General features: G+C 43.0%; 1 protein-coding gene across 2 annotated transcripts in view; it reads right to left on the reverse strand.

The window, feature by feature from the left end:
• The window catches only part of LOC125019888 (ephrin type-A receptor 7-like), a 134620-nt gene that overhangs the window by 44995 nt on the left and 74047 nt on the right, over positions 1-15578 (reverse strand). For both annotated transcript variants that reach the window (XM_047604923.1, XM_047604924.1), the window contains exons 4-5: positions 4622-4777; positions 290-619 (exon numbers count right to left, since the gene is read on the reverse strand). In XM_047604923.1, coding sequence (XP_047460879.1) covers positions 290-619; positions 4622-4777 — 486 coding nt within the window. The remainder of the gene's footprint in view (positions 1-289; positions 620-4621; positions 4778-15578) is intronic.

Here is a 15578-nt window from a genome sequence, read left to right on the forward strand (position 1 = left end):
CACAATTTGATTTTGAGAATCTGCCACAAACTCAGAGGAAAATATATTTAAACTGAGAAACAGATGTAGTGAAAGTTCACTTTTTTGGTTCACACGTGATGTGAACTGAAGCACTTTAGAAGAGTCACGAGAGCACTTGTTTCTCTCATTTGAGTGCATTAGCAAAATCTTTTCTGAATTGCAGTGTGACCTCATTCGCACTCATCTGTTGATTTGGTACTAGAGCATCTTTTAAAGCAGGTTTAAAAAAAAGTCTATCTGCTCTTATGTGTGTGGCTGTTGGACTCACCAGGCAGGCTCGTTGACACATTGACCTGGGTGTAGAACCTCTTGTTGGGCAGCAGCTCGGACACTCCGTTCAGGGCTTCGACGGTGAACGTGTAATTGGTGTTGGGCAGAAGATTGACAACGGTCACTGTCCTTTCCGTCAAGCCGACCTGCTGAGGCACAAAGCCGACGCTGGCCCCGCACGGCTCGCACTGCCTCGCAATGCACCGCCGGCACCCGACGCTGTAGGTCAGGTCCACCCTGCCTCCTGTGTCGGACGGTGCGGACCACTCCAAGATCAGCGTGGACTGCTTTAGGGTATACACCAAGTCTCTAGGAGGGGAGGGAGGTCCTATGGAGGAAAGATGAAGATTTTGAAAATTGAAGAGAGGACCTTACACTTTGTTCTATCATGTCACTTCACAACAAGAACTTCACATAACTGTCAATCATGCTTAAACATACAGTATGTATACAAGACCTTTAACTACATAATGTCAGGTCTATTTCCTAGTGCAACCTGTTGTTTAAACTGTACAGTTGGACATATCTGGAGAAGGGCTTGTGTAAAATCTCCCTAGACAAACAACAGTAATAGAAAGTATAATCGTGCTAAAGCTCATGTTGACATTTCGCTCATATCCGATGGACTAAGTGCGTTAGGTATTATGGTGCGATTGCATGAGCTCGGTTTACAAATCACGCGACGGTAATCCTGTTTTATCCAGGATTTGGTGTTGAAAATTGTTTTGATAAGAACCATTTGACCCTAATGGGCCCAGGCAATTGAAAATGCACAGTTGTCGCCACGATAGACGCATGTAGCACGTGCCATCGTCCGGGCTCGACAGCGGGAGCGGAAAAAAAACATTTACTGGATAGCCGTGCAGGAGGGATTTTTGCTGATATGGATAGATGAAAAAAAAAAAAAGTTTTTTACTTACAAACCCTCTTAGTCTGAATGTGTGCGTGCGTAGATAACAAGTGTGTCCATTAGGCACTGATGTAATCTGCTGTGTGGAACCGATCTTCCACTTACCACCAGTGAATAAAGGCGAGTTGCCGTAGAAACACTTTTAACTCTCCTGGAACATGAATCTGATTTGATATAACGCTTGTGATTTGAGCTGCGTATATGAAAATTTGTGGCAGAAGGCTTGAAATAAAACATTTGAGAACTGTAATGTGTCTCAAAGCGAATTAAAAGTCAAAGTGAGAGTAATTTTAAAAGCAACCACAGCTCAGTGTTAACGGGGACGTGAAATGTCAGGACTACAAGACTGAGTCAGCGTCCTGACTGACCTGGGCCTGTTCATGCGGGTCCTCGCACCGAGGGCTTAAGTCCATTAAAGGCCATGAATTTTATATGCGTGCCTGTATGTGTGTTCATGTGCGGCGTGATGAATAAGTGAAGGTGTGCTGCTCTGTGCGTGCTGTCCAACACGTCACACGCGGCAGCTGTGTCCCGCTCCCAGATACAAGTGGATCACGGCATTACATAAGCCAAGAGAGCATTCAGAGTGTGAGCGCGCACACACACACACACACACACACACACACACACACACACACACACACACACAGAAGATGTAGACACAGCTGGGCCTTTTATTCAATCTCTGTCTACTCTCATGCTTTCTCAGCCTTGCACTCCCTCATTCTTTTAACGCTTCCTTTTTGTTTCCTCTCATCTTCTAATCTGCAGGGCTTCTCATTAAGGACTCCTTCTAAACCCTCTTGCCCTTCTCTTCCCCATCCTTTGCCCCGTTTAACTCCACATCTGACTCCAACTTTTGAATGACTATCTGACTCCCTGACATACTGGATCCATGCAGATCATAAGGTTCCTGCTGATATTTTTTTTATACATTGTGATAATCTGCTTACACCTGCCAGCTTTAAATGCACATTACACCCTCTCTCGTAGAAACTTAAAAAAACATTGCCATTAAGGCCGGCACAGTCATAAAATGTGAGCTGCGACTCTGTCCTCCCTCCTGCTAGTCTTCAGCTCGCGTCGCTTTCTAACATCCATTTGCAGAGACGTACAGTGGCAAACATTATGCATCCATTTAAGGCAGTTTTTTTTCTTAAAACTTATTATACTACAGTCGTTGCCATTGCAGTCCTGTCAGCAGCAGTTCCACTCTGCCGAAAAACCGAAACGAATTACTTCAGTGTCCCCAGAGAGATTCCTTTACACTGTTTCCAAAGTTTTACTTCTTTGCTGCTCCCCTTCGCGGCCAGTGAGAAATATTTAACAGCGGGCTGTAACGTAAAGCTTTGCAATAGTCGCTGTTAACAATGGTGATTGGTCATGTCGGGAAGTGTGACCAGATGAATTTTAAAACCACTGCGGTGTGCTCTCTCTCACCCTTCTTAAAACAATACAATGAACAATGTGTCATTTTAAAGAAACAGCAGTTTGCTTCAAACGGTGACGCTAAGGGTTAAGATCATTTCAATGAGTGACTCGCAAAGGGAGCTACTGGTGTTACTCCTTTCATTTGTGAGATAAGAAGATGCGCATCGCAGCTCATTCATCTCCCTTTTTCGTCCCAATAATTTCTAGATTCATCAAACTCCCTCTGCCTCTTCGGCCATCTCCGCCACGCGGTGGATTAGACGAATCTGGGGATGATCATAATTACCGAATCAATAGTGTAATTAATGTGGTCGTTAGGCTGCTATAAATGTTATCACACCGGGATCAGAGAGCACGGCGATCAATATTGGAATTAAAGCCCTCCATTGCAATTACCATAAAAGCTAGTATGACCACACACACTTTCACACACACACACACACACACACACACACACACACACACACACACACACACATATATATATACATACATTCACATATATATATGTCCAAACAGTAAATGCACAGGCCTGATGACCCTATGGTTTTACTACGCTGAGTACTCCTGAGATATAGAGCCAATTATTCCTCCATCTAATTACTAAGCTATATCAATAGGCTGTTCTCCATGCACAAATCAATGAGGCTGCCCTGCATGGTCTTTGTCTTATTGGCCTTCGGAGTGCATCTTTATTGGAGAAGAATGGCATTCAGAGCGGGAGAACGGGTGAGCGGAGGTAAAAGGTGAGGGATAATGCGCGGACAGCGGGGATGAGATTATAGAGTTTGTCGCTGGAGGATAGAGGGATGAGATTTCGGTTCGACAGAGTGAAGAAAAATGGCGCGATAACACGCTTGGATGAAAGACGGGGGGGTAAAATATGACGAGGCAGCGCACGGAAAGGAGAGCGATGAGCGGCGGAGTTAAGAAGACAGACGCGGGATGGGAGTGTGTGTTGAGGCGGCAAAAAGATGGGGGTCGGGAAAAGACGGGGGCGGCGGAGGGGAGGGGGCTCCGGCGAAAAGGTGGATAATGGATACGCAGCGGAAAATGGATCTGTTAATGTCAGGAGAAGAAGGTGGAGGAATATCGAGAGCAAGGGACGGGGTTAAGCCAAGAGATGGAGGAATGAGCAAATGGAACGAAAAAATGCGAAGCCGGGTGATGAAAGGGTAAAGGTTAAGAGCGGGAGAGAGAAAATGGATGCGGTGTATGGATCCACACTTAAAGGTCCTACTATGAGGTTATTTTATATACGATTAGATAAAAGTGACCGAATGTTGAAGGAAAATCTACCCTAAAACACAATCATGCAGATGTCGCTGACAATATTTGATCCTCGGAGAATCAAATTCTAAAGACTGGACTGATCCAATACTGTTTAATCTACATAAAATACAGATTTTTAATTCTCAAAAAGCTCCTCGACCACCTCACAACTTTATGGTCGAACAGTTAGAGGCAACCCTGCGTTGTGAGATGGACGATATGGGATGAATCATGGAGGAAGCGCCTCACATGTTTTTGGGTGGGTTCTTCCACAAGAAAGGATTGCTACAGGAGAGGTGAAGGGGAGGTGAAGGACAGGTGGGATGAGACATGGTGAGATGGAATCTCGGGGATGGTAGAAGGTCAGGGCAAAGAGGCGAGGAGATGAATATGGGGCGGTGGACGGAAGGATACAGGGTGAAGGACGGGTAAACTACAGGGTTTGTGTGGGTCCATAAAGCAAATTGCTCTATATGGATAATAAAGCAAACGGCAATTGCACATATATGAAAGGCCCAATGGGTTGGTGGGGTAATGATTGGCTTACCTGACATGAAATTGCCCACTTAAGGCAAAAAATGCCAATTTGAAATGATACAACATGTGAGTGATGTGGTGCGATAGGAGAGAGACGGAACACCGAAAGGTCACTAGGAAAGGAGAAAGTGCCATTTAAGAGGACAAACACATAAATGTGAGCAGATATAATTATATTACGTGTGCATGGCGCTGACGGATTGTCCAGCGGAGTCCTGAAGTGGTCCTCCTCACACACGCACACAACGGACCCGTCTTCTTCTGCGACGCTGTTGGCCGGGCAGGGAAAACACTCCTGCTGCCTGGAGGACATCTTGTAGGAGCCAGGAGGACACGCTGGAAGAGAAATGAAATGCAGCACATCAGATACGTCCAAGACAGAAATTTAACAATAACATTAACAGTTGTGGTCACAAAGAAATATAAAATCACAAAATAATTCATACCCTCTTTTCATAAATTAAGCCTTTTGAGTTCTCAGTCCGGAAAACTCCCACTGGGGAATATTTCCCCATAAACACTTTAATCCCCCCCCCCTTTCAATTCATGGGAGAAAATTACGAATGCATGGAGGAATAATAGAGAACAAGTGAATCCACCGGGAAGTACAGACAAGATAAAAGACAGGATTACGGGAGAAAAGGAGAGGAAACTTGGGCTAAATCCATCTGACAAACACAATTCTCACATAACATGCGATCAGTGGCCTCGGCAAATGGCATCAAAGGCTGCTACTGGATTGAGGCAGCAAGGTAAATGAAATCCACACAAGGTGCACGCATGCATGCTGTAGTTTTACAGCCCGACTACTGCTGCACAAGAGGGAGACAACATAAAAGGTGAGAACGTGGGCAAAGGTGATAAGCACTCCTGACCTCACACAGTACACGTGCGCAACACGCGGCAATGCAACACAAGCTCACCGAGGCATGTGCGACAATGGGGCAGCGTATAAACACATGAACTCAAACACACGGAGAACACATTATTTTACACTCGGCCTCTACGCGGTTTCATTTTCCACTTGCCGTGTCTTTGTAGCGAGTGATAATGGGTGTGAAATCAGGCAGCCAGCTACTGCTCGATGCTCTGGTCTCTTCTCTTCTGAGACTGTATTCTAAACAGCAGGTCTACATTAACAGCTCTAGTACGCTCCCTCCCTTTTCCCCTCACTCCTTTGCTCGCTTTCCATTCTCCTAATACTTTTGTCTTATTATTATTATTTTTTCCCCCTACTCTTTGCTGCATTTTGTGTCTTCTCTCGCCTCCTTTTCATCCTGTCTCTTTTGTCTTTGTCCTCAATTCAACTCCCTTTCCAATTTAAAACACATAATATCCAACAGGCTTCATTTCCATGTGTTATTTGGAGTAGACAGGAGAACAGGCTGAGGGTTACACTGAATGGGCGTGGGGCTACCACCTGATTATTCAGTCGGACCTCTTTCTAAATGCTTTCTTTGGCTCAACTGAGACACTAGTGATTACCGAACACATTTAGTCAACAATAATGGTGGTGTGAGATTTGCAGCTGTCACTGAGAGTTCTTATGAAAACCCTTGCTGGTCTATTGAGCGATGAGGCAAAATAGGATGTGATGAAACGGGAAAACATAAGTCTCACTTATTGGAAGCCGTGATGGCCTCAATGATGTTTTCAGAAATGGCCATCAAAGACGAATGCTTGAACAGTTTGTATTCCCAATGGCCTTCTTGTCTTTTGCCTTTGGATTCTTTGTGCTTTACTTTACCCAATCGTTAGCTTGCTAAACTATTCACATCGGAGACTATTCACAGGGGCTTTGTCACTACTTACGGCTGATGCTGCCACTTGTGTGCCAAGTGTTTCCTACACACGACTTCCCATGTTCTGACCACACGCTCACACGTTCCATTTCAAGGCAATATAAGTCACAATAAATATCTGAATCTATCGGTTAGCTGGTGTTAGAGAAATACAACTGGACTTGTAGAGTTGCCTGAAGATGTTTCACCTCTCATTAGAGCAGCTTCTTCAGTTCTAAAAGACTGGTGGGGATTTGAGGTTTGAACTGGAACATCTGTAGGTGTAGCCCATCACACACTTGCTTGACTAGTCCGCTAACAACCAGATACTTGCAAAGCTAGTGTTAACGGCTAGATACTATCCTGTCCTTAAGATAAGAGGAGTAAAGGAAGCTCTCTATGTAAGTATATGTAGGTAAGTGTAGACATGTGATCTGGTGATGGACACTAGTCAAGAAAGTTTCTGATGGGTTACACCCACAGATGTTCCTATTTAAGGCAACTCCCCAAAGCTAAAGAAGCTACTAGGATGAATGTCAAAACGTCAAGATTCTCTACAAGATGTTTTCTTTAAGCTAACTGATACGTCTGTGAAGGTCCTTGGTCATCAAACGACCAAGGACCTTCACAGACGTATCATTTAGCTAGCAAATGCTAGGTACTCTTAAAAGGTGAAGACAGTAGCTTAGTGTTTACCATGTTAACCATGACATATTGTCATGTCTGAACATTTTTGGAAAACAAAAAACAACTTTTGGCAAGCACATTGGTATTTGTATTGAACAGTAAGTCAAAAAATTACTCAATGTTAAATGACTCAAAAAACGAGGCAATGCTTTTAGGCTAACGATATGAAGAGGAGATTTAGAGCACTGATTATCCAAATTTAAGATATCATGAATCATTCAACCTCTTACTGACATCATTAACTAAAACATGCATAAGGAAACTTTGACGGTAAAAGTGGACGTCGCTGAATTATTTAAGACCCACGGGGCTTTAGATTTCCAGAGGATTTATGGGACTGAAACCAGGCCGAACATTTCTGGGGAAAGAGCATTCATCCAGCTCTGACACTGTGTCACGCCAGATGATCGGTCAATAACGCGGAGAGGTCCAAAACCGTGCTGTCAAACAGTGGTTTGGTTTGATTCAGCAAGACAGAAGCACAAAAACGGCAGGAGCTCTGTGATTCCAACTCTTTTACTCGGCCACTTCCACCAAACACATACAAGGACGCCTTGCCATCACGCATCGATCAACAGGCCTCGTCATGTGCTCCTCCTGAGACCAGGCTGAGTGTGCATATGCCCGTATACCTGTGTGCACTTCCTGCGTTGCGTATCCTGGGCTGTAAGAACCTTGTAATCGACTTTCTAATGTCTGTCATTACACAGAAAAAAAGCCTCTCGCTTTCAGCTCACAGCACAGCCAAGCATGGGGACATAACAGAAACACACACACACCCTGTTAAGCGGCGCTGGAGTAGACGGTCTTTGTTCCTGACTGTGCCGCCTCAATCCTCCCCTCACCACGCCAAGAACATCAAGCGTGAATAACCACCCGAATCAAGGCGAAATTATGCATAGATCTATGAGGACACAAATGGGTTTTGCATTTTCTACCTATCATGCTTAAAAGCGGGCTAGCCATCGCCGTGGCTGGCTGCAGTTCTGACTTATCTCCTCAATTCAGCGTGGATTCACATTTTGCCAGCCCACCTTGGAAATGTGTGTCTAATGATAGGGGTGTATCAAGACAATATGTGGAGCTCAGATAACAAAAGGAGCTGGCTTCGCGCGATGCCCGTCATTCTCCACAGCGAGGGATCATTCCAAGAGCTGCCATTAGCCAATGCCAGGCAAGGTCACGTCAGTCAAAACAGGCCAGCAGCCATCTGCCAAAGGGAGAACGTAGACCCTCTAAAAGGCCTCCAACGGCGAAAAAAAAAATGAAAAAAAATGATGGTAAAGAAGACCTCTCCAGTCATTAGTGGATTTCTTTTTTTTCTCCACGCCATCTTTGCCTTTTCCTTGCCAAGGTATACAAGTTAAACTGGAAATTAGAACGGGAAAGGGAGAAGGGGGTGGCTGGAGAAATAGAGAGACAGAAGGAGAGATCTGCCAGGACAGCTGGCAAACCAACTGATCAATTTGTCCTATGAGCTGACTGGGAGCCTCGATTAAATGGAACATGGCTGCACATGCATGCACACACACACACACACACACACACACACACAGACATATTTCTTCAAGGTGTAATAATATAGATATGCAGCGTCGTGCCAAGTCCTATGGAGTAGCGGCGGCGGACGAGGCAGTGGACCAACTGCTGTGAGAAATTGTTAGGAGAGACAAACAGATGGCGTGTGAGAGACAGAAAGACAGTAGGCTACGTACTGTACAAAGAAAGGACATTAGAGAGGGAGGGAGAATGGACTCCTTCCGCTTGACAGATAGACGGAGGCAGGAAAATAGATAAGCACGGACATGTAATGCATACAGATGAGAGGCACTGAAAGAAAGAGTGATGGCGAGAGGGACTAAGGTCATCTATAGTGGGAATATGTATTGTGCACTTGCAGAGAGGCTGCCCGTGGAAGGATAACATTAGGGGATGTGAAACTTTTTATCAGCTAAATCAGAAAATTAAAATTACATGATCACACTGTCAGTTTGAGATATACCAACAGTTTCACAGTCTAATGAATGAAAAGTAAAGAGGCTGAAAATCCTAATTTCAATGAGCTTTCAAATTACTTTAATAGACTTTGGGGGAGGAATCAATTTAAACTGTGTCCTTTCTCTCGTATTTTCTCTTCGCCTTCCATGCTCTAACCTTAAACAGGCCCATTAATAAATCATGAAACACTTAATACAATAAATGTGAGCAATGAATTGTTTCTGTGCCTCTCTGACGGCGCACGTTAATAAATATTAATAACTCTAAAGGAGGTTTGATTTAGACTCTTGCAAAGAAACACACGCAGATTATCCCTTAAGTACACAAAATGAAGAAACCACAGAATGGAAAACCTAACCACGCAGGAACGCTCGCTGGTTTCAGTTGGAACTAAAAATAAATAAATAAAGCGTGGACGAAGACGTGATGGCACAAAGGAGGCACGGTGATGTGATTCCAGCAGCTGGAAATCAATAATTCAGAGCGATTTAATTCAGATCAGAAACCCCTTGTGCGGGCGATGCGGATTCTGATGCTAATTCTTTTAGCTGGTAGGCAGCTTTAAAACCCCCAAAATGAATTCTCTTTACCCTCAAACTCCTTCACTCACAAAACTCTGCCCTCTAAGTCAGACAGGGAGGACGATTGGAGCGAAATGACTGATTGGTTTATTTAAGTGTGTCATGTTAGGTCAAAATATAAAACTGTGAAACTGAATGAGACTGTATTGAGTCTGACTGAACTGCATTGGTATTTATTAATTTGGCTGAAGCTAATTGGATTTGGGTCTCACTGGATCGGAACAAAAAGTTTTGCTGTTTCAAGATTATATATCTTTAAATGACCTTCTTAGAAACTTAGGAATATGGGCTTGAATGGCTTCCAGGGTGAAGCTCCAGACCGGAAGAGAAAAACAAAAAATCATTGGTTGACAGCCACACATGTTGCTAGCGATCTACCAAAACGTCTTTGTGCCACTCCACCTTGCAGATGTCATACTATTCCACCAAGTAATGAAAGCCCAGTACAGGAAAATCAAATCTGCTGCATGAGGTGAAAAGGAACAGGTGCCCACAGCGTTCGGAAAACAATTGCAAGTTAGTAGTTGTACTTTTACCGATTGATTTGTCTGGCTGTCTCAAAAAGGAAGTCAGTCCCCACAGAGCCCCGTGATAAAATGTCCAACTCTGCAGCAGAAAGCCGCCACGCTGCGATTTAAGACTGCTCCACAAGAAAACCATGAGTAAAGTCACAAACGGTTTGTTCATATACGGTAATTCGTTGGGACACGCAGCTCGAGGAAGCAGTTACGAAACTTAGAATAATAAAAGGTGTGAGAAAAAAAACATTAATACTGAGATACTCTTGTGCAAGAGACCTTATTGAAAATCTCCAAGGAAACAATGAATGACCGTGGAATAATGATACTGAAGTTTATGCGTAATTACTGTGTTTAAATCTGTCAGGTTGGGTCAAAGCATAAAAAACGTGAACTGATGAGATTGTGTGACTGAATTGCGCCACTGTGGGGTAAATAATTGGATTAGGGTCACAGAGGGCCTCAGCTAAAGGTGTTGCCAGCAGAGATCTTACACTGGGAATAGCCCGCTTAGGAGCTTCAAAGTGTGAAGCTCCAAACCAGAAGACAAGAATTCAGTGAAGCCCCCTTGTTCAAAGGACCCTATTTTTGATCTATGGATCAAGAATTGATCAAGAACAGTTTGTGGAGAATTAGGTGTTGTTATACAGGTTTTAAGACATCCTTACTGAATTATGCATTCAATATGTATGGAACACAACTTTTAATCAGTGATTTGTTATAAACATTAATGAATAGTTTATTTTTTTTCCCTCTCAATGACTACCTTCTCTTTAAAGCAAGAGAGAATGAAACGTTCAAAATGTTCCATCAAAGGCTGCAGTAATTGGTGTTCTTTAGTAAAAGAACTCAAGTAAAGAATCAGCAAACCTTTAGAAATAAGCTCTAATAGGAAAAAAAAATGTCTAACATGAGTCACACTATAAGATAATGTTGTATTGTTCGAACAAGATACTTATTGGTGGTTAAATATCAAATCTACAATAATCAGGCTTTGGTTTTCAGGTGTTATCGACTGATATTAAGTGACACTTTCACTTGTGTCACTTGTCTGATTTATTTTTTTTTTTCTGAAGGCAACAATTTCCTTTGCGCTACATGCATGTCATAACCTCTCTGCATGTGTCACTGCTTTGAGGATGTGACCAAGTCTCGAATTACAGCATAAATCCCTGTTATTAGCTCCAAGTAAAGACCTATTCAAGTCCACCCACTGACTGGCTGCTGCTTTGCGGTGTAATCGGTGGGGGAAAGCTCTGAGCCGTGCCATTCAGGTCAGCGGTTTGCTTTATCATTTTTTTTATTTTTTTATTCTGTGTTCTGCCCCGGGTACTACAGACTGACATCGCGCAGAAAACACAGGAGGATAACCAGCGAACAATACCGCCAGGGGTATTAGTGTCAACATCGCTGTGTACAAGCTGTACGCTGGAGACGTGTCTAATTCTGCATGCGGGGTGCAGCGCGTATAAACAGTGACACACACACACACACAAACAAAACGAACGCGATTACACACACACTCCAAATGTAAACTCCCACAGATTCACTCGTTTTTTTTTGTTTTTTTTTACACAGCCGTACACTTCGACACCCAACATTAAACAATACCAAAGCGGTTACATCACAATACGGACGTGACAAAAAGCTGCTATGTTACATCACAGCTATGAAGTGCCAGGCTGTGCTTTTTGAAAGGAAAGGAACAGACAGGAAGGCACACTTAAAAAAAAAAAAAAAAAAGAAAGAGAGAGAGAGAGAAACACCTGAACCAAGAGAGTATCAAACAAAAACGTACTGACAGTCATTCAGTTATACAAGGCATACATCAAACCCAGCCAGACAGAAGACTGAGGACACAACTGAGGCCTCCATTTTCAACACACTGATACTCAGACTGGATAGATTTTGGCACTAACATAGAGATGCAGCATTGAGCCAAATGCCACCAACGCCATTTTGCATTTAATTATAAACCAAGTACTGATTTAATTAGATTTACGACGTGATTGTTTTTGGCACTACGCGAAAATCATTCATACGGAATTTCAAGCCATCCACTCAATGGGTAGCAAACGACTTTACTCAAAAGATTTCAACCTTATTGTAGCACTGGAGGAAATGTCTGCCCAAAAGTTGTGCCAATCCATCTTGTAGGTGTCACGCTACTTCGCCAAGTAATGAAAACTGAAAACCCACTTCAGTGAAGCCAAATATACTTCACGGGGTGAAAAGGGGACAGGTGCATGCGGTGTTCTGAAAACAACTGGAAGTTGGTTATTGTACTTTTTCCTACTGACGTGGCTGGCTGGCTAATCATTGCTCCAATAAGCAGGTCTGTCGCCCCATAGACATCATCGTTTAAATATCCAACTTTACAACAGAAATAAGCATATTTACAATGTTGATCAGCTCAACTGATCCTCCAGCTCTTCACCCATGTTTGAATTAGATACCAGTTAGATGGCGGCCATCTTCAAAATTGCTTTTTAAGAAAGCTATTGGTATGGCAGCAGTTAATAAGTTTTCCACCTAAATTTCTGCAAATATTGCCCAAAACTTTGTCTCTGAATGAAATCAAGTCTCAACCTGTATGTAAATGTGAACAATGCATCCTCACTTCCTTGCATTGGCCAAACTGACGCTAGTTTCCCAAGTATTTAGGTGGCGACATCTTACAAGTTTGAAGTCTGCGCAGCAAGGCCCAAGAGTGGAGACACAGGAAGACGTGTTATCTTCACTTCCTCCAGACTCTTATTTATTTTACTCTCAGGGTCACAATGGATTGCTTCTTGGAGCAGTTGGCATGGCAACTTGCAATCGTCGTTGTGTCATATCCTGTTTCTATAGCTTTAAATAACTATGAAAAATTGTACATCTAAAATGAGAGAATAATCTGACTTGTATTTTAGTGTTTTAGATCGGACTATCCACTAACATGGAGGGGTGGAGCTTATGATCTGTGCTACAGCCAGTCACCAGGGGGAGCTCTACTGTTCTTAGCTTCCCTTTTGACTTTTGAGGAGCTGCTTCATCATCCATCTCTATGCAGATCTAGAATTCTATTTTTTAAAGAAAGAGGTGTTACTTGCACTGATCTAGAATAATAAAAGGTGTGGCAAACCCCATTAACATCGGGTTGCACTACAGCAAGCATTAGCTGAGGTTCAGAATGTCCACATCATAGAGCTGCTAGCATAAACATTTACAAATGTCAGCAAAGTACATGCCCTGCTAACCACCAGTCCCAATATAAAACTGGTAATGATGTATGGGTCTGTTTATATGGAATGAAAAAACAAATATATGTTTGAGAATCTGCATAGTGTAGTGTCTTCCTGGTGAACCAGCTGCCTGAAGTCATTTATGCCATATATATGAATAGCTCTGAATGTGGTGTGGCTGTATATTACACACCACCCAATATTGAAATACATATCAAAATGGCATACATCACAGAATATGTCACAAAATGTGTTTATTTGAATACAGAAATAAACAGATGTATTTTCTCGTAAGCGTGCATGGGACGTGAACAGACAGATGTCCGTAGGATGCGTATCTGTATTTTATGAGCACACACTGACTCACTTGGCTCAGGCGAGGACACATACACACAAGCACCCACACGCCGAAGAAGTCAACCGCGGACTGTTGACAGAGACTCTTCCTCTCTCCAAAGCTTTTCACCACTCTCTCCAATAGCTGTGCAACTCTGACGTTTACCTTTCTCCCATCTCATCTACCGAAATAGCTCTTGACGGCTATCAGCTTTGCTCCCTGCCAAACTCTGCCCACCATACTCCACCCACCCTACGTGCCCTTGTTCTATCATGTTTGCTCTCTGCCCCACCCCCTTCTCTTTTGTACTGTTTTACTTACTACCCCCTATTCACTGCTCATGAGCATTTCAGATGTAAAGTTGTAACAATGGTCACGTATATTGTTGGAAATCATTCCCTTCACACTATTAACTTTTGTCCATTTCAATGAATCCGTAGCTTTTTTCTTTTTCTCAGAGACTCTCAGAAGAACCACACTTAGATTGTCTGAAACAAATCTGCCCGTCCAGTGCTTTAAGCAGTTTTCCATTCACTCCAACTGCATTGGATTGGAGGCAGAATTCTTGGGTGCAGTTGTCTGCATGTGTAGAATGTGTATATTGAAATTGTGTTGTGTAGTTTGTAGGAAGTTGGTGTCAATATAGTGCAGTAGGGAGTGGTTTCAAACTAAACCACTGAGCCATTGACATTTGTTTTAAGCTGCTTTCAACTGGTTTCAAGCTAAAAACTAATCAACTGTTGTCAGGATGCGCTGAAAAAGCCATAGTTTGTATGTCTGTAACAGGCCCCTTGATTGGCCTACGTCACTGTGACGTCACGATGTTAGCTGGAGGCAGAACAGAGGGAAGCATTGTCACTTTCAACCATGAAAATGTTGCCTTGCTGTATTTTTATGGTGCCAAAGCCAAAAAATAAAAAAACACTAATTTGCCAGTCATGGACAACTTTGGTTTGGCTGTGGCAAATAAAAGGAAGGATTGGAGTGAGACATTCAACAACGTGCACACTTCCTACCATGTCAGATTAATATGTAATGCATCATCAGTTTCAGCCTGGAAAACATTATGGGTTAGACTAAATCGTTACTGACATTACGCTGAGTTAATCATTATTTAGGGGATTCTTGTTACATGTTAATGCTAATGCTAACCGCTAGGTAACACAACATTAGTTGTTTCAGATATGTCCAAGCAGAAATTTAATTTACTACGTTACCCTCCACAGTGGTTCCACTTACTCCTTGTTATATCTTTGTAGGAGAGGGTTCGCTTGATAAAGACAGACCAGACTCCATCCCCTCTGTGTCCTCATTTGGTGAAATCGTCAACCCAGTGAATGAGAGTGCAGGGGTCGGTGAATGTAGTCCCATCAGAGTCAACATTTTAAAAGAAGATACAGTCTCAGGGAGTGAGTGTATTAGTACATTCTCTAAAATCTGCGTTTCCCTTGCCCATTCTTTCCAAAACAGTCCACTGTAATATGCTAACCGTCATTTACAGGCTATAGTGTTTGAGATGTTTTGCATCCAGTTAAGCCCCGCCCCTCAAAAAACGTGTGAAGGGGTCTATAGACAGAGCTGAAAAACCTTGGAGAGTAGCAGAGGTAGAGGTAGAAGTTTAAGGAATATTCAGGTCAGACGTCAATCCTTAAGGCGTCAGTGTAGCTTCATCAGTCTCTGGTGTTATGCACCACGACCTAAGTTAAAGAAACTGATGTCCATGCCTATCCGAGTAGCATGCAAGCAATAACCATGCAAGCAATAAGGCTATGTCAGTTCAAATTCATATTACTCTAGCACCCAAAAAACATACACTCAAGGAAGAGTCTGCAGGAGCACACAGATCCAAAATTACACTGAAAACTGAACAGACAAGAAATTACTCCTCTGGCTGACAAACCGGAGAACAAAAGAGAACAAAAAGAAAATAGATTTTAGGGACCAACAGCGAGGAAAAAACTATTTACAAAAGGTGGTGTTCATCGGTCAAGCCTTGCGAGGCATCCCGTAG

Source organism: Mugil cephalus, chromosome 14, assembly GCF_022458985.1.
Source record: "Mugil cephalus isolate CIBA_MC_2020 chromosome 14, CIBA_Mcephalus_1.1, whole genome shotgun sequence".
Lineage (NCBI taxonomy): Eukaryota > Metazoa > Chordata > Actinopteri > Mugiliformes > Mugilidae > Mugil > Mugil cephalus.